The sequence below is a fragment of the Lissotriton helveticus genome, chromosome 6, assembly GCF_964261635.1.
Source record: "Lissotriton helveticus chromosome 6, aLisHel1.1, whole genome shotgun sequence".
NCBI lineage: Eukaryota > Metazoa > Chordata > Amphibia > Caudata > Salamandridae > Lissotriton > Lissotriton helveticus.
In genome coordinates, this window is record NC_136067.1 from 600,136,245 (window position 1) to 600,154,881 (window position 18,637).

At 46.4% G+C, this 18,637-nt stretch overlaps 1 protein-coding gene across 3 annotated transcripts in view; it reads right to left on the reverse strand.

Annotated features, from left to right (window-relative positions):
* Positions 1-18,637, reverse strand: part of SLC17A5 (solute carrier family 17 member 5) — a 418,561-nt gene that overhangs the window by 53,841 nt on the left and 346,083 nt on the right. For 2 of the 3 annotated variants that reach the window (XM_078648062.1, XM_078648060.1), the window contains 2 exons: positions 13,762-13,852; positions 346-3,028 (listed from right to left, as the gene is read on the reverse strand). In XM_078648062.1, coding sequence (XP_078504188.1) covers positions 2,891-3,028; positions 13,762-13,852 — 229 coding nt within the window. In that variant the 3' untranslated portion in view covers positions 346-2,890. Of the gene's footprint in view, positions 1-345; positions 3,029-13,761; positions 13,853-18,637 lie in introns of those variants that run through there. The other variant, XM_078648061.1, reaches the window with a different exon arrangement.

An 18,637-nucleotide genomic window follows, 5' to 3' on the forward strand; every position in this document is an offset into this window, starting at 1 on the left:
AAAGGTAAATTTTGTGTAGATTTTCGGTTGATGATTGTGTTGCATTTTCACTGGCTGGTCTGCTAGGTTTATTAGGTCTTCGGTGTTTTTCCTTTTATTATTATTATTTTTTTATTTTTTTATTGCTTGTAGATTGGTCTAGGATTGAAATTGAAGTTGAGGTTGAGGTTGGGGTGGGGGTATAGGCTGTGCCCGTTGGTAATCCCTCTTTTGTACCACGGTTGGTGCCTTTATGGCTGTTGTCCTGTGGGTTAGAGGTGCTTGAAGTATTGCTGGTATCCTTGGAGCTGCTGAATAGTCGCTTGGTTTTTCCGGGTGTCTCTAGGCCCGTGGTTGTGTTCTTCCTTTTCCGTTTTGTTGGTGGCCTTGTTGGTGGTCTTCTTTCCTTCCCTGACCTCATGGTGGTCCTGCTATGTCACTTCGGGGTGTCTCTCCCCTTCCAATTCAGCGCCCGGTACGGCCGCTTCGGTGCCTGATACTTGTCCTCCTTGTGCCTCTACTCTCGCAGGGGGTGAAGCGATGGCACCGTGGCTGCTCACGTGAGGCTGGTGGTTAGAAATTCTGGGCCAAGCCTCAGCCCGAGCTCGGTAACACTATTCAATTACTACAGCCACGACCACAACCGCAGAGTCGCGTTTCCTAGCAGCGACTGTCGCAATCTGAGTGTCTCTAATGATTCTCAGAGTTGGCTGCTGGTATTCCCTCTGGGATGCAGCCTCTGTTATGGTCGATAATCGACGTCCGGGCAGAGTGGTGTTCTGACGCTCTACTGCTCTCTAGCTGCACACCCAGCCCGTACTGATGCTCCTGCGGTGCTCATGCAGTGTGCAGGGCTTAAGGGCTTAGTGCAGACCTGGACTGGAGTTTACTCTGGACTGAGGGGCACTGCGGGGCACTGCGAGCAGCCTGCGGCTCCTGCTGCAGTGCAAGATGACTTACGATTCCTGCCCTCTTCAAACTGCGCTTTAATACAGCTCCTCTCCGCTTAAGTTGCTCTGTGTGGCGACTGAGGTGCCCTACTATGAAGCCACCGTAAGCTGAGATTTGCGGTCAGCGTCCTCTAACGTCCTTGGAGGTCCAGCCGCTGTTTGAGATGCTTTTTACAAGCTCTCTACCAATTGCATATCCTTAAAAGACCTCTGCTGAGTTTGGTGAATGGTGAGCGTTGGTAAGCCTAGGTCCCGGCTCACGGAGGTCCGCTGGAGCTCTTGAGCTCTTGAGGCAGTCCGCGCTAACTCAGTGCAGCAACAGCCATTTCATCCGCCTCCTTCGCCTCCTCCGCAGCGTCAGCGTCAGCTCTCTCCCCTTCACAGCCTATCTGCTCGGGCTCTGTGGATATGGTTGCTCTGGACTCTGCCCCGAACTTCCGCCAGCCACAGCACAGTCCAGGTGAGCCGGCAGAGTGGTGCTGGGGGGGGGGGGGGGGGTTAGGCAGCGCGTCTACCGTCTGAACGTCCGAACTGGCAAACACAGCAGCTGGCAGCTCGGAGGGAGCTCGGAGCTCGGGGGGGCCGGAAGGTCCGACGAGTACCGAGAGCCTTGGGAGCCTTGGGGTCCGATAACCGGCAGACAACCGGCAGACTCACCACGGCACAGCTCGGCTCGACTCCAGCAACCCCTCTCAGTGCGTCCTCTCTGCTCTCTGCTCGCGGCTCGTATCTAATTAAAGAAACAAACTGTTGCTAAATTCCTACACATTGAGCAAATCAGACATTGTTTTCCTAGCTATATCACTTTAGCAATGTCATATTGGGAGAGAGGACTTCTCTTTCGTCTAAGAGCTGGGACCATAAGACATTTTCTCTGCTTTCCCCTTGGGTATACGGCAAAACTTGATTTTCTACCATGCCTATGTGATGGTCATAGCGGACAAACTCTATGTCACTTTTTATTTTTCTGTAAATATTACACGCGCTATGCACAATGGTTGTTAATCCCATTTTTTTAATTGTCCCCATTAAAGTTAATTGACGCTCTTAGTTGTATATTACAATTGGACAACGATGAATTAATTCTGCGTGTTGGTACTTTCCTGCGAATAGCCGTAGGGGCCGCAAAGCTATGCATGATCTGTGAATTACACTTGCACTTTGCTTCTAATAACACGTATTCTTGATTTTGTCCTTGTCATTATTTTACTATATTGTTAACTTGTCTACTGCCTGCTATACTATGAATTTGATCTGTTAGTTAATTTTATTGTGATTTTTAATGCCTGCATATATTCGACTTTTATGGATAAATTGCTATCCGAATAAAGTCTTTTGGATTGGAAACTGGTAATTTCTTAACACACAAGAAAAGTGCTAAACGTTCTAAGAAAACTGATAATTTCTTATTACACAAAAAAAATGCTAAACGTTCGATAAAAACGTTTGATTTTGTGTGTTTGTGGCACACTCTTGTTTTGTGCAAATGAAGCAAGACACCAAAACCCTATTTAACTTGTTAAAGATGATCCTGTACATACAAACTGAAAAACCTGATTTGATTGATTGAATGTCTTGTGACAACGTGGTTTCATTCCCTTACAATGTTAGCCAAATTGATATACACCCTTTTGTTACCCACACTGAATCTTTGGTTTTAGTTTTAAACAATTCAACAGTAGTGCAAATCTCCCATCTTAAACTATACCAAGTTTACCGGATAGTAGGTTTTAGTGTAGATTATCTGACTCTGCGGTAGGATGATATTTTAAACTAATCATCAAAAGTCATGTTTTCATTTCTGGAAAGAAATGTGTTCTCCCTCTTAACAGGGTTATAGTTCATTATTCAAACAAGTAAAAAACATTTTTATACTGTTTTGAGTCATTGAAGGCACATTTTGGTCCCATATTCATAGCAACTGAAGGTGGAATCGCACTGCAGTGACGGTAAAAGTTCCTTCAGTTTCTATGCGAGTGGTAGCCGTTGACTGCCCAATCCTGTACGGTCCCACTACCAAAAACAGCAAAGAAAATGGCTCCAAACACATCTATAGCAGCAGAAATATAGAAAACAAGCTGCCATTCTTTCACGGTGTTCTGCATAAGAAACAAAAGAGTAAAACAGAACATGATGTTAGTGAATGACACCAGATGAACTGAAGGTAAAGATCGTCATTAGGAGCAAGAATAACACAGTGCAGATTTCTGAGGATGGAAGTTCTCATATTCCAATGGACTTTTCCTTAAATTATAGAGCACGATAAACTGGACTATGCCAGCTACATTCTTCAGTCCATAAAAAATTACCACTCTTAGGTAAGTGGTAATTGCCTGCACATGAAAAGTGTGCATCAGGTGGCATGCAAACTTTGAAAGACAGAAAAAAAAGCATTGGTGTTGGCATGCCAAAATGGCCACCAGGGTGTCACAGCATATACTTTACAACGAATGCGAACACATCTGTCATAACACAGGCACACGCATGTGGCCACATAGCCTGCCATCTTGGAATCCAATCCTCAGTCTCCCTCGCTTAAAAAGATCAGAGGAAATTCCAGCGATTTTAAAGATTTTTTAAGTCACAGTGCATACCAATAGCCACTTATGGCGCAGAGGTTTGGGGTACTGATAAAAGTACTAGCTTTTGAAAAGCAATTCGAAGATGCCTGCCACTATGTATGCATGCACTGTGACTAATCTGAGAACTTGTGGTGTGTGCATGTGCATGTGCCGAGATGCACCGGTTATATTTTGGCTTCTAATTTACTGTTTTACCATGGCCGAGGGCTACTTAGAATGGTAAATTAAAAGTAAAAAAAGAAACTGCGCTCTTGCACGAAGAAATAAAGTAAGCGTCCTGATATCACTTTGCTGGTGACAGGCCATTGTAAAATAAATAAATATTAACCAAATAAAGACCTTAAAATGGGAGTGGGATGGGAATGGGAAAGGGAGTATTTGGAGGGGAATAAATAAGGAATGAAGAGGGGGAAGAAACAGGTGAAGGAGAGACCCAAGGAAAACAGGACTCCCCTTAAAGTGTTACAACATAAGGAAAGAAGCGTTGGAAAAGCCAACAGTTATGGATTTGATATGCCAAAGCATGTAAACATAGGCATTCCCAAAAGCTGTTTACATACGTTGCATGCACACATGTTGTTTAATGTATTATAATTGCCCTGTTAGCCAGGTCAATGCTGGGGAGAGAAGTAGCAAAAAGGACTTGCTTTCTTTACAGAATGTGTGTTGGTGATAAAGGATTGATTGTGACAGTGACAAGCAGTGTGATGATTAAAGCAATGTATACCAAACATGTATTCAGAGAGTACTCCTCCTCTCTTCCCTACTTATTGAAAATTCAATGTATAATTTAAAGAATTAAAAATACATCTTGCAGACAGCTGTGCTGTCAAACCAGACCTAATCAGAAGGTCTTTTCTTTTGTATGGGCAGAGTTATTAGTGACAATGATATCAATTTAATTTTAAAGCACAGTGCTCCATGAGTAGACTGATAAAAACAGATAGATAGAAACACAGAGAAATATAGATGGAGAGATACACAGTGAAATAGAGAAATGCAGTGGGAGTTCAATACATAGAGAGGGTTAACTGATAGACAGAGAGGGGCATTCGATAGAAAGGGTTAAATATATATAGATAGGGATCGATACATATAGATTAATGTAGAGCCAGAGAGAAATATACACAGAGATAGATAAATAGACAGACAGATCCATACAAAGTCTACCCGTTGAGTTGGGTATTAGGAACTTCTGTCATTTACAGTGCTTCGAATCTGCAAAAACAGAGTATGACATTGTTTATAGAAGTGAGTTAGAATTATAACAAATCTCATATTTTAATTGTTAATTCAACTTCCATTGATAAGACGATTTTTAAGGAGCAGTCCCCATTACGAAATCTGTGCACTACATCAGTGTGAAATTTCTTACTGTGCATGCTGCATTTTTAGTGCTTGCCATAGAGGCAGGCTTAAACTGTCTCTTTAGACTATTGCTTTTTTTTTTAAATAAAATAAATAATACACGTACATACAGTGGCTTTGATCCATTGATCAGTTAAATTCTCATTCACATTTTTCTTACGCCCACAACAGCATATCACATGGGACAATCACACTTTACTCTGACGAAACACAGCATGCGCACATTATTCATGTCAATCTAAAAGTAGTTCATTTCTCTACAGTGACAAACCTAGATCAAAGTGCGTTTTAACTTATTTACTTATATAAACTTTAAAAAGCAGCTATTTATTTTGCCTACGCTCCGAGAGCCCAGTGAGGTGGTGACTCTTTTTTGGCTTCTTTTTAACTTTGCTTTTGTTTAAGCGACATTGTAACACTGTAGCTATGTACGATCTCAGTGATTGGTTAGTGGTGATGTACTCTTGTATCCTTCACAAAGAATAATAATAAAATGCAAGGCACAGCAAAAAGGCTTGTTAATATAAGAACATCACTAATAACAGGGTCACATTAGTAAATATTTTCATATTCAGTTTTTTATTATAAACATACAACATTTTTTAAATGTATGTCTGGGCATATGCTTGCAATACAAATAAAACAAATGTAATCATCGCAGAAAATAAAATAAAATAAATGTAATAATCGCACAAGCCTGCAAGGCCATACTTATTGGCTTTGCCAATGGTTGTTTCTTTAACAGACATACGCTGCAAGCAACACAAAACCACGTACGTTCTTTGGCTCCCTTTGGGTCTGTCTTAAAAAGACAGAACCCTACCAGCAGAATGTGATGTGTATTTCAACACATTCATGTCGTCCAGCTACAAATGTAAACAAGCATTTACAATGCAATGGTTTCGCCTTTGGAAAAGTTAGAGTTATTGGCATTGTAAATGACAAAATTTGTATTTATGTGTTGGTTTTGAAAACAGATAAATAAATGGCATTGTCATTTACATTGCCATTAGCTTAATCTCTGCAGTCACTCTGCACTCTCTAGCACTCCCTAGCACTCCCTACTCACTCTGCACTCTCTAGCACTCCCGACTCACTATGCACTCCCTATGCACTCTGCACTCCCTATGCACTCTGCACTCCCTATGCACTCTGCACTCCCTCTGCACTCCCTATGCACTCTGCACTCCCTATGCACTCTGCACTCCCTATGCACTCTGCACTCCCTATGCACTCTGCACTCCCTATGCACTCTGCACTCCCTATGCACTCCCTCTGCACTCTGCACTCCCTATGCACTCCCTCTGCACTCCCTATGCACTCTGCACTCCCTATGCACTCTGCACTCCCTATGCACTCTGCACTCCCTATGCACTCTGCACTCCCTATGCACTCTGCACTCCCTATGCACTCTAGCACTCCCTAGCACTCCCTACTCACTCTGCACTCCCTATGCACTCTGCACTCTGAACTCCCTATGCACTCTGAACTCCATATGCACTCTGCACTCCCTATGCACTCTGCACTCCCTATGCACTCTGCACTCCCTATGCACTCTGCACTCCCTATGCACTCTGCACTCCCTATGCACTCTGCACTCCCTATGCACTCTCTATGCACTCTGCGCTCCCTATGCACTCTGCGCTCCCTATGCACTCTGCGCTCCCTATGCACTCTGCGCTCCCTATGCACTCTGCGCTCCCTATGCACTCTGCGCTCCCTATGCACTCTGCGCTCCCTATGCACTCTGCGCTCCCTATGCACTCTGCGCTCCCTATGCACTCTGCGCTCCCTATGCACTCTGCGCTCCCTATGCACTCCATATGCACTCTGCACTCCCTATGCACTCTGCACTCCCTATGCACTGTGCACTCCCTACTCACTCTGCACTCCCTATGCACTCTGCACTCTAGCACTCCCTACTCACTGTACACTCTGCACTCCCTATGCACTCTGCACTCCCTATGCACTCTGCACTCCCTATGCACTCTGCACTCCCTATGCACTCTGCACTCCCTATGCACTCTGCACTCTGAACTCCCTATGCACTCTGCACTCCCTATGCACTCCCTATGCACTCTGCACTCTGCACTCCCTATGCACTCTGCACTCTGAACTCCCTATGCACTCTGCACTCCCTATGCACTCTGCACTCCCTATGCACTCTGCACTCCCTATGCACTCTGCAATCTGCACTCCCTATGCACTCTGCACTCCCTATGCACTCTGCACTCCCTAGCACTCTGCACGCCCTTGCACTCTGCACGCCCTTGCACTCTGCACGCCCTTGCACTCTGCACGCCCTTGCACTCTGCACGCCCTTGCACTCTGCACGCCCTTGCACTCTGCACGCCCTTGCACTCTGCACGCCCTTGCACTCTGCACTCCCTTGCACTCCCTAGCACTCTGCACTCCCTAGCACTCTGCACTCCCTAGCACTCTGCAATCCCTTGCAATCCCTAGCACTCTGCACTCCCTAGCACTCTGCACTCCCTAGCACTTACCTTTAACTTGAACAGACAGCAACGAGACACACAAAGGGGAGACGACATAAGACGGAACACGGAGCAAAAGTATAAACAAAATGCTGCTTACCTGATCGGAAATCACAACAACTTCCTGGCAACGTAAATCTCGCCGACCACTCCGGCTAAAGGCACTTCCAAAAAGACGAAAACATCACGGGAGAAAAAAAAAAAATACACGCCCACAGCCACATGACGTCAGAAAAGAGGCAGGATGAGAAAAACATCGCCGAAACGCCCACGAATCGCCTCGAACGATGACAGGCAGATCTCACTTCCAATGGCTAGCCTCCATTTATGGAGGTAGCCAATGGAAGTGAGAGGCGTAACAAAGCACCATACTCTTCACAAAAGATTTCGCCTGCGCGAACCGCTGCTTGCGCAGCTTTTCGCCAGGTCGAAACTTAAAAATAGTGCAAGGAAAAGTCTTTAATGGCATTTGCCTTAACTCCAAATTTCGACAACTTAAACAGAGTTTTCAGATCTTATCTATTTAGTCTGATAATCAATATGATAATAATAAGCAGCACATGCCACAGAGTTGCGTCTATGCATTTGAATAACAAAAGTTCTCAAAAACCAACTCAATAATACTTGCTTTTGTCAACATCAAAAGGTTGAAAGGCCGTTGGCCGACGGGCGCATGGAAGGGGTTAGAGATCGTTGTAGGGCATCAGTGATGTTCACGACTGCAGTATCCTGATCCCAGATTGGAAGGTGTCATGTAGGTTGAATATTTTAACGTGTTTGTTGAGTTGTGTGAGCATGCATTTCTCAATAGTTTTGGCAAGGACAGGGAGTTTGGTTACAGGTCTGTGATTGTTGAGGTCATTCTGGTCAGCGTCTGGCTTTTTGATGAGGAGGATGACTTAGCCGAGTTTATGAGAGGTTGACAAAGAGCTGCTGGAAAAGAGTTGATGATTTTAGTCCATTTTTGGGAGATAATGCCTGGGATTTTTGACTGGAGAGGAGGGGGTCGGACAGATGTGATGTTGGATTCATGCATACAAGAATTGTGATGACTTCATCTTCAGAGATTTGTTTAAACCTGGTCCAGATTGCATTGTTTTTCAGTTGCATGTGATTTTGGTTGGTGTTCTGGTTCACTGAGAAGAAGTGATTAGGGGTGTTTATTTTTTCAGAGAAAATTTAACAAACTCTTCAGAGCACTTAAAAGAGTTATCAGTTGGATGTAGCAGGAAACAGAAGCTTTGCTGTTTGATGATGTTAAAAAGGTCCTTAGGCCTGTTTCGGGAGTGTACAAGTTGGGCTCGGAAGAAAGGATTTCTCTCTGTAGGTATGTTTTTTGTATCTTAGGCGTTTAGCTCAGAGGAGAGGGAGATTGGTCAGTGAGGGTTGTTGTATCCAGTTCCTTTCAACTAGTCTAAGTTGTTGGCTCTCTTTTTTAAGGTCTTTATTAAACCAGGATCTGGAAGACATGTCTTTACATAATTAGTAACAAAGGAGATACTACTGGCTATTTTTTGATCGAGCTCTCAGCTGCGCCAACAAATGCCTCTCCTATTGTACCAATGAATCTGCCTACTTGGGCATAATGAGTCTCAAAGAAAGCATTTGAGTATGGGATTTAAAAACAGAAAAATATACCCAAAATAGATTTACTAAGTGCAGGAAAGAGGAGACAGAACATGAAATTTCGGAAGTATGGCATATCAACCGGCCTGCAAATACTAACCCATAAAAAGGCACTACTTTGTTCTCACAGACCCATTGTAAAATGATACAACACTTCGAGCCAAGCCAACAACAGCGAACAAATTAACTAAGATCCTTTTTGTACTGGGTTGGAACACAAGTCACATAGTCTTTTGTGATCAGCCTGGGATATTATGTCATGTTATCGAAACTTAATATAGCGCAATGAATCACCCCCGCAGGGGTATCTCGGCACTGAAGCATAGTCCCAGAGGAGAAACGAAAAGAAGAAATATGGTTAAAAGAGGCAGGTTTTAAGTAGCCTTTTGAAGCAGACAAAATCCGAGCAGACGTGAATGTGAGACGGAAGTCTGTTCCAATGAAAGGGGCTCAGGTAAGAGAAGGATCGACCGAGTTTGTTTTGTACACTCTCTTTGAAAGCTGTAGGACCCCCCAACTGCTGGTGGCATCCCTAACAATCCAGGTGCAGGCTTAAGAAAGTTTAATGATGGAACCCCAAACAGGACGCTGCGTAGAGAGCAACTACTGAAAAGCACTACCTTATTGATGCTATTTGCATGATTTCTTTTGAAGTCAACATCGGTTCACAATATTCTAAAAGGTCCACGATGTAATGCCACACGCTGTGAAGATCAATGCGTGGTAAAGGAATGCGTGGTAATGTCATACAGCCCCCTGAAGACAAAATGTATGAGACCCAGTGCAATTTAGAACTTTTTGCCAATTACTTGCACTGTGAAGGGTTACATTGGCCATTCATGAACCAAAATGCGAAGAAGAGATTTACAGTTCATCTACTGGAATATCTTTCAGGACAGAGATCAAGGTTACCGTCATAAATTCTTAGCAAGGAATACAGTGATTAAGGGCTGGCTTGAAGGTTTCAATTTCTGTAGTTCTACTCTAATGAAAGAAGCATGACCTTTTCATACAGAATAAGGAACGGACATACACTGGGATTCACTACTACACAGCTCCACAGCTGCGAGCGTGTCTCTGACCTCAGCGCCGCAGGTTTGCCCCTGGACTCGGTGTCCCCCTGCCGCCACCTGGTCCTTTTTCCCGCTGTTGCCCACTTGGGACTTGACTTGTGATTTTGTTTTTTGTATTCTTTAGTGTTTTACTGTTTTACTATTTCCCTCGTTTATTTTCTGTACCCTCTGCCTCCGAACCTGCACCGCACCCGCAAGGCCAGGCACCAGCAACAATCACCTCAAGTGCATCCTGCTCAACACCCGCTCCGTCCACAGACACGCCGTCGAACCCTGGAACCTCCTCGACACAACAGCACCAGAAGTCGCCTTCCTCACGGAAACCTGAATGAACGCCTCCTCAGCCCCCGACATCGCCATAGCCATCCCGGAGGGCTACAAGATCATCCGAAGGGACCGCGTCAACCAAACCGGAGGAGGCATCGCCATCGTACACAAAAACACCATCCGAATCACGACCAACACCGACGACACCCTCAGCGCTGCCGAGCACCTCCACTTTCAGATACACACTGACCCCAAGACCACCCTCAGGGGCACTCTCGTCTACAGACCCCCGGGACCAAGCACACAATTCAGCGAAGCTATCGCAGACCTCATCAGCCAGCAAGCCCTCACCTCCTCAGACTACATCCTCCTAGGAGACCTCAACTTCCACCTGGAGAACAACAATGACAGCAACATCGTCGCCCTCCTGGACAACCTCGCCAACCTCGGACTCAAGCAACTGGTGAACACCCCCACCCACTACGCCGGCCACACGCTTGACCCCGTCTTCTCCTCCAGCAAGCACATCTCCTTCAGCCACTCCACCGGACTCCACTGGACAGAATACAGCTGCGTCCACTTCAACTTCAGGAGAACCACGACCCACCACCACCCGCAACAGGTTTCCCGCAGACGCTGGAGCAAGATCTCCGCCGACCTGCTCACCACCTCCCTCAGCCAGAACCCTCCCACCAACACGAGGGACCCCAACGAAGCAGCCCGCAACCTCACACAGTGGCTCACCAACTGCGCCGATGACCTCGCACTTCTGAAGAACCCTCCCAGCAGACCCGGCAGCAAGAAAGCCTCATGGTTCACCAACGACCTCAAAAACTTCAAGAAAACCTGCCGCACCCTCGAGAAAGCATGGCGCCACGACCAGACAACGGAGAACATGACAGCCCTCAAGAACGCCACCCGCAAACACCACCAGCTGATCCTCACCACCAAAAGGACTACATTCAAAGAACGTCTGGACAACAACACCCACAACAGCAAGGAACTCTTCAACATCCTCAAAGAGCTCTCCAACCTCAGCGCCTGCAACAACGACATCACACCCTCGCAAGACCTCTGCGACTCACTCGCCTCGTTCTTTCACCGCAAGATTGCCGACATACACAACAGCTTCGGAGCACAGACCGCACACCCAACCACCGAACCAGCGCCCCCCACCACCCTCTGCAACTGGACCCCGGTCAGCACCGAAGACACCTCCCACACGATGAACACCATCCACTCCGGCTCCCCCACCGACCCCTGCCCACAACACATCTTCAACAAAGCCGACTCCATCATCGCACCCCAACTCCAGGACGTCATTAACAGCTCCTATGCATCCGCCACCTTCCCGGAGAGCAGGAAACATGCCGAGCTCAGCGCCCTCCTGAAGAAACCCACTGCGGACCCCACGGACCTCAAGAACTTCCGCCCCATCTTGCTCCTTCATTTTCCTGCCAAAGTCATCGAGAAGACCGTCAACAAACAACTCTCCGCCTTCCTCGAGACCAGCGGTTCCCTGGACCCCTCACAGTCCGGGTTCCGAGCAAACCACAGCACTGAGACCGCCCTCATCGCAGCTACACACGACATCAGGTCCCTGCTCGACAAAGGGGAAACAGCGGCACTCATCCTCCTGGACCTCTCAGCAGCCTTCGACACCGTATGCCACCGCACACTAATACAGCGCCTCAACAACACCGGAATCCAAGGGAAGGCCCTGGAGTGGATCATCTCGTTCCTCGCCGGAAGAACCCAGAGAGTCCGCCTCCCCCCGTTCCGTTCCGTGGCCACCGAGGTCGTCTGCGGCGTCCCGCAAGGATCCTCGCTCAGCCCCACCCTCTTCCACGTCTGCATGAGCCCCCTCGCAGCCATTGTACGACAACACAACCTCAACGACCCCACGACCGCCAGAGCCAACCTCCAGGAAGGAATGAAGGACGTCGCGGAATGGGTGAGGCTCAGCCGTCTGAAACTGAACTCAGACAAGATGGAAGTCCTCATCCTGGGACCTTCTCCCTCTGCCTGGGACGACTCCTGGTGGCCCCCTGCCCTGGGCACCGCCCCCAAGCCAACGGACCATGCTCGCAACCTGGGCTTCATCCTGGACTCCTCTCTCACGATGTCCAAGCAAGTCAACGCAGTCTCGTCGTCCTGCTTTAACACCCAGCGCATGCTCCGAAAGATCTTCCGGTGGATCCCCACTGAAACCAGGAAGACGGTCACCCAGGCCCTCGTCACCAGCCGACTGGACTACGGGAACACCCTTTACGTCGGAACCACAGCCAAACTCCAGAAAATACTCCAGCGCATACAGAACGCGTCTGCATGACTCATCCTGGACATCCCTCGTTACAGCCACATCTCTGCCCACTTGAAAGACCTGCACTGGCTCCCCGTCAACAAGAGGATCACGTTCAGACTCCTCACCCACGCACACAAGGCTCTCCACGACATGGGCCCCAAGTACCTGAACAGCCGCCTGGCATTCTACACACCCACTCGCCAGCTCCGTTCCGCCAGCCTCGCCCTCACCACCGTCCCACGTGTTCACAGATCCACCGCCGGAGGAAGATCCTTCTCCTACCTGGCGGCCAAGACATGGAACTCCCTCCCCACCCACCTTCGGCTGACCCAGGACCACCTCTCCTTCAGGAAACAACTCAAGACCTGGCTGTTCGAGCAGTAGCGAACACCCCCCCCCCCAGCACCTTGAGACCCTAGCGGGTGAGTAGTGCACTCTACAAATTTCATGATTCATTGATTGATTGATTGATTGATTAAGAAGCATTTGTAAACTCAGAAACTTTACAGACGTGTGCTTCTCTCATCATATTCATCTACTATGCTTTCGCAGGATACTCTCCTTGATCCCTTTAAGCACGCTGAGCAAAGTGATGACAGGTGTTTCACCTACAACCCCCTCCACACATTTAGGCCCTCATTACGAGTTGGTCATTATAGACCAACCTGTGGGTAAACCCGTTTACTTATGTTTTGACATTAGGCACTGGTTGGAATTTAACACGTACAATAATTATCGGATCCGTTAAATGCCTGAACTTTCATTAAATTTGGGCAGGTGAAACTTGCCGAAATTTAAAGGGGGGAAGCATACTATATTTACTGTTTTATGCAGATTTTGGCACGTTGAACACTAAAATCCAAATGTTATTCCCCACCAACTTGAATTAGATGTTATTTATAGCACCAGACAAATTATGTACCCTTGTGGTATCGTTATTTATCAGGTGCGATAAAAAGCGACTAAACTTGTAATCAGGGCCTAGAATTGGAATTCTATTTTTCAAATGAGGGCATAATACATGTAATCAAGGACAGTGAGTGAAATTACGAATCCCCTATGAAGCCCATTAAATTAAAAAAAGACTAATTGCGTAGCAGCTCATATAACACTTACATTCGGAGTTAGAGTTTTAGCGACAATAGGTCCAACCATTCCAGGAATTGTAGCAAAGGTATTTGTAATTCCAAGAAGGAATCCTGCATATCTGTTGAAAAGTTATAGAAAACAATTTATTAAAATTGCCCTTGTTGCATTGCATACTATCATACAAGATCAGATCAGATATGGATGCTGACTGAAAGAACCCACTATTTAAGTACAAACATACTGGCTATTCACTTTCAGCTGTTGCTATTTCTTATTGTAACTCTGAAGTTGCAACAACAATCAATATTTATGTTATTAATGGAGAACAATTTAATGGAGTGAAACTTACCTCTTCCAGCGTTAAAAACCAAGTACCATAGGAATAACATGAATAAATGGCTAGATGACTGTTTTGCAAAGTGTCTATCCTAAATGCATGCTTATTCTGTTAAACATGCTCACAATTACTCAATTGCATCAAAAGTCAGCTACATAAATACAAAATAAAAAAAGCAGTACTTCTCATAAGAAGAGGTTCAAGAACCATTATAGAGTCTCAGCGCAATGTGGCATAAGCGTCTGGGTAAATGGAAAAAGGCCTAGAAAAATGTGTAAAGAATATGTAGTAACCTACTCTAGGAAGACACACTATTATAGACTACACATTTTATCAATGTTGCAGCTTGTGGTTTTATTCTTTCTTCAGCCAGCCAAACATCTTGCAATGCTCGCATGGGAACAGGATCACCCCTCAATGAAAATACAATGACTCTACATAGCACTTTCAGTGTTGAACCTATTTCTTATCACCTAGAGATTTCCTTTAGTCCACTTATATTTTGTTTTCTCGTTCAAAACTACTTTCCCATGAGGAATCATCATATCTACCATTCTAAATACCTTTTCAATTCATGCATTAGCAGCACATTTTGAGTCACAGAGCTGAGAGTGAGAGAGAAATCACACGTGTGCAGGCTACCTGCAGTAAAGTGAAAAATGCAGTACGACGGGCGATAAAATTGGGAACAGAAAATGCAGAACGAGTCACAGAAACACGCATATCTGTACTTGAAGATTACGCAGTAGCACAGAAAGAAGAAGTGGAAAGCATTAAGGCACAATGTGATGATCTAGCTAATAAGCTGAGCGAACTTGAAAACCATACTCGTAGAAACAATTAACTTTTTCTTGGTATCCCGGAGGGTCTAGAAGGAACAAATCCGCGGAAGTTTATTGCAGAATTATTGAATGAAGCCTTTCCGGAGCTAACAACGTGGGAATGGTCACGAGAAATACAGAGGGCACACAGATTCCCTTTTAACGTGCGGAAACCTAGTCAAGGACGAGAGAATCTTCCAAGAGCTATACTGGTCTGCTTCCACACCTTCTTAGCGCGATAAGACCTCTATGACCTCGTCAGACCAGATAAAAAGGCCAAAGCCAAGGGCTGCAGTTTCTTTGTCAGACCAGACTTTTGTCAGGCGACAGGGTCTAGGAGATGGCATCTAAGACAGTTAATCCCAGATTTTTAAAAAAAAGGTGCAGTGGTATACTTGCAAAACCCTGCAAAACTTAAAGTGATGTTTAAAGGACAAACTAAGTTCTTTCAGTCGGAAATCCAGGCAAAAGAGTATTTAGAAACTCTATAGGATTTGGCGATAGTATATAACGATGGTATAACATATGTATCTCTGTTTGAATAACTAATGTTAGACAGCAATCGCCGATCATATGACTGTATAGGGAGATGCGGAGGAGAGGACACGATATTCCATCACTGCAGGGACTTATGGTCCCTGGGCCTCATGAGGTGGGAATGTTGGGTGGGGGGAGGGTGGGGTGGGACGAAAGGGGTGGGGGGGAAGGAGGTGGGAAAGGAGGGGCACGGGGTTTAGGTGATGGGGGGGTGAAAATGGCACCAGCAGAGGATTTAAATGTGGCACTGTGAATATTTAATGATTATGTAGAGTGGTTTTTCCAGAAAATTAAAAATAAAAATTTAAGCATGACAAGAACGATAAAAGAAATTAAATGCAATGATCAGAAAGATTAAGATATGCACTTTAAATGTATGTGGTTTAAATGATCCTCGTAGAAGACAAGTTTTGGCTAAAATTATACAGATAATGGGTATCGATATACTCTGTATACAAGAAACACACATTGCTTGGGCCAATAGGGATCTTTTAAGGAACTTGGGGATGGAATTAGTTGAATATGCTACTTACCAGTATGCATCTGTTCTTGGCATGTAGGGCTGCTAACATTCATATCTTAGCATTAGATCGCCGCCTAGTGTTGGGTCCGGATGATCGCACATTGTTGTCCTGGAAGAGTCTTCGAAGTATCCTGAGATAGGTGGCTCCTCCCCTGGACTACAGTGCGCATGGGCATCGGCTCCATCCCCAGATTGTTTTTCGCCATTGTGGCAGAAGATGGAGTGAAAAGTGTAAAAGATGTCCATGCTAATGACTGAATACAATAGTACATCTGCAGCTGCGACAGGCACCGGGGAGGAGGGTGGGCGATATGAATGTTAGCAGCCCTACATGCCAAGAACAGATGCATACTGGTAAGTAGCATATTCAGTTCGAGGCATGTGGGCTGCTAAATTCATATCTTAGCATAGAATATATAGCAGTCCCTCCATTATCGGCGGTTGCCCGTGCCAGCTGCAGAAACCTGAAAAAGTGTCTTGAGAACAGCCTGTCCCACAGCAGCTTGCTGCTTGGAATGCACATCAACACAGTAGTGTTTTGTAAAGGTATGTGGTGTAACCCACGTGGCTGCTCTGCAAATGTCTTCTAAAGGAATGTTCCCTAGGAAAGCCATGGATGCCCCCAATTTGCGTGTAGAGTGCGCCCATGGGGGTATCGTTAAAGTGCGCTTGGCCTTTTGATAACATATTTGGATGCACTTAACAATCCACCTGGCTATTCCTGCTTTGGATATAGGGTTGCCTTTGTGTTGTGGTGCGAAGGCAACAAAAAGTTGTTTTGTTTTCCTAAAGGGTTGTGTCCTGTCTATGTAGTACATCAACGCCCTCCGTACATCTAAGGTATGGAGCATTCTTTCCGCCACCGTTTGTGGGTTTTGGAAGAATGCCGGCAAGTCAATCGTTTGGTTGAGATGAAACTGTGACACCACCTTCGGAAGGAATTTTGGGTTAGTGCGTAGCACTACCCTATTTGGATGAATCTGAATGAAAGGCTCTTGGATTGTGAGCGCTTGTAGCTCACTAACACGCCTCAGTGACGTAATAGCTATTAGGAAAGCTACTTTCCACGTTAGGAACTGGAGTTCACACGAGTGCAGTGGCTCAAATGGTGGTCCCATCAGTCTGGTGAGGACCACATTGAGGTTCCACACCGGAGCTGGTGGTGTTCTTGGGGGAATGACTCGTTTTAGACCTTCAAGGAAAGCTTTAATGGCAGGCACTCTGAAGACGGAGAGATGCTGCCTGTTCTGAAGATAAGCTGCTATGGCGGATAGATGTATCCGAATGGAAGTGTACGCTAGATTGCACTTGTAAAGATGCAACAGATAGCAAATGATGTTAGGGATAGATGCATCTAGCGGGTTGATGTCATTGGCTGTACAATAAATGACAAAGCGCTCCTTGATGATGTTCATGCATTCTGGAGGCAGGTTAAGGTATCCAAACTCTAGGACTTCAGGAGCCAGATCGCCAGGTTGAGCTGTTGCGGATCTGGATGCTGAATTTCTCCATGGTTCTGCGTCAAAAGTCTGGGCGTGAGGCGCAGTCTTTGATGCGGCACCACTGAGAGTTCGAGGAACGTGGTGTACCATGCTTGGCGCGCCCACGTTGGAGCAACCAGGATGAGAGTCATCGCGTGCTGCCTTAGCTTTCTTGCCACCAGCGGTATCAGAGGGGCTGGCGGAAAAGCGTACGCAAATTTGCCTGACCAGTTCATCCATATCGCATTCCCCTGCGACTGTGGGTGAGGAAACCTGGCGGCAAAGTGTTGGCATTTTGCGTTTTCTTTTGTGGCAAACAGGTCTATCTCCGGATGACCCCATTGCAGGAAGTACGGGTGGAGTACAGATGGGTGTAACTCCCACTCGTGCATTTGATGGCTGTATCTGCTTAGCAGATCCGCCATCTGATTGTCCTTGCCCGGGAGGTGTTCTGCCATGAGGAAGATGTTCCTCTGAATGGCCCACCGCCACATGCCCTGAGCCAGATGAGACAGCTGTGGCGAGTGGGTGCCCCCCTGCTTTTGAATGTAGTACATCGCGGTCATGTTGTCCGTCCGGACTAACACTACCTTGTTGCACAGATGTACAATGAAGGACTTGAGCGCCATGAAGATTGCCATCAGTTCCAGATAGTTGATGTGCATCTTCTGTTGCTGCGTCGTCCATAGTCCCTGCACTGTGTAAGTGAGCAGATGAGCTCCCCATCCCTGGAGAGATGCGTCCGTTGTCAGGATAATCTGAGGCACAGGCTCCTGGAACAGTCGGCCCTTGCAAAGGTTGTGTGGAGTCCACCAATGCAGAGAGTCGTATGCCCGACTGGTAACCAACACTAGGTCTGTTAATTGGCCCTGAGCCTGTGTCCACTGATTTGCTAAGCACTCCTGGAGCGGGCGTATATGCAACCGTGCGTGAGGGACTATGAAGATGCAGGAGGCCATCATGCCTATCAACTGCATGAACACTCTCGCTGGAAGTGAGTGTTGTGGTCTGAACTTCTGGATCAGAGACTGCATGCTGTCTATCCTGACTTGGTTTGGTTGAGCCATGGCCGTCAGGGTATTGATTGTCGCACCTAGAAACTGCCGGACATGTGCCGGCTGAAGATGCGACTTCGGGTAGTTCAACGAGAAACCTAGACTGTGAAGGAGGTGAATGGTAGTCGACATGTCCGCGGCGCACTGTT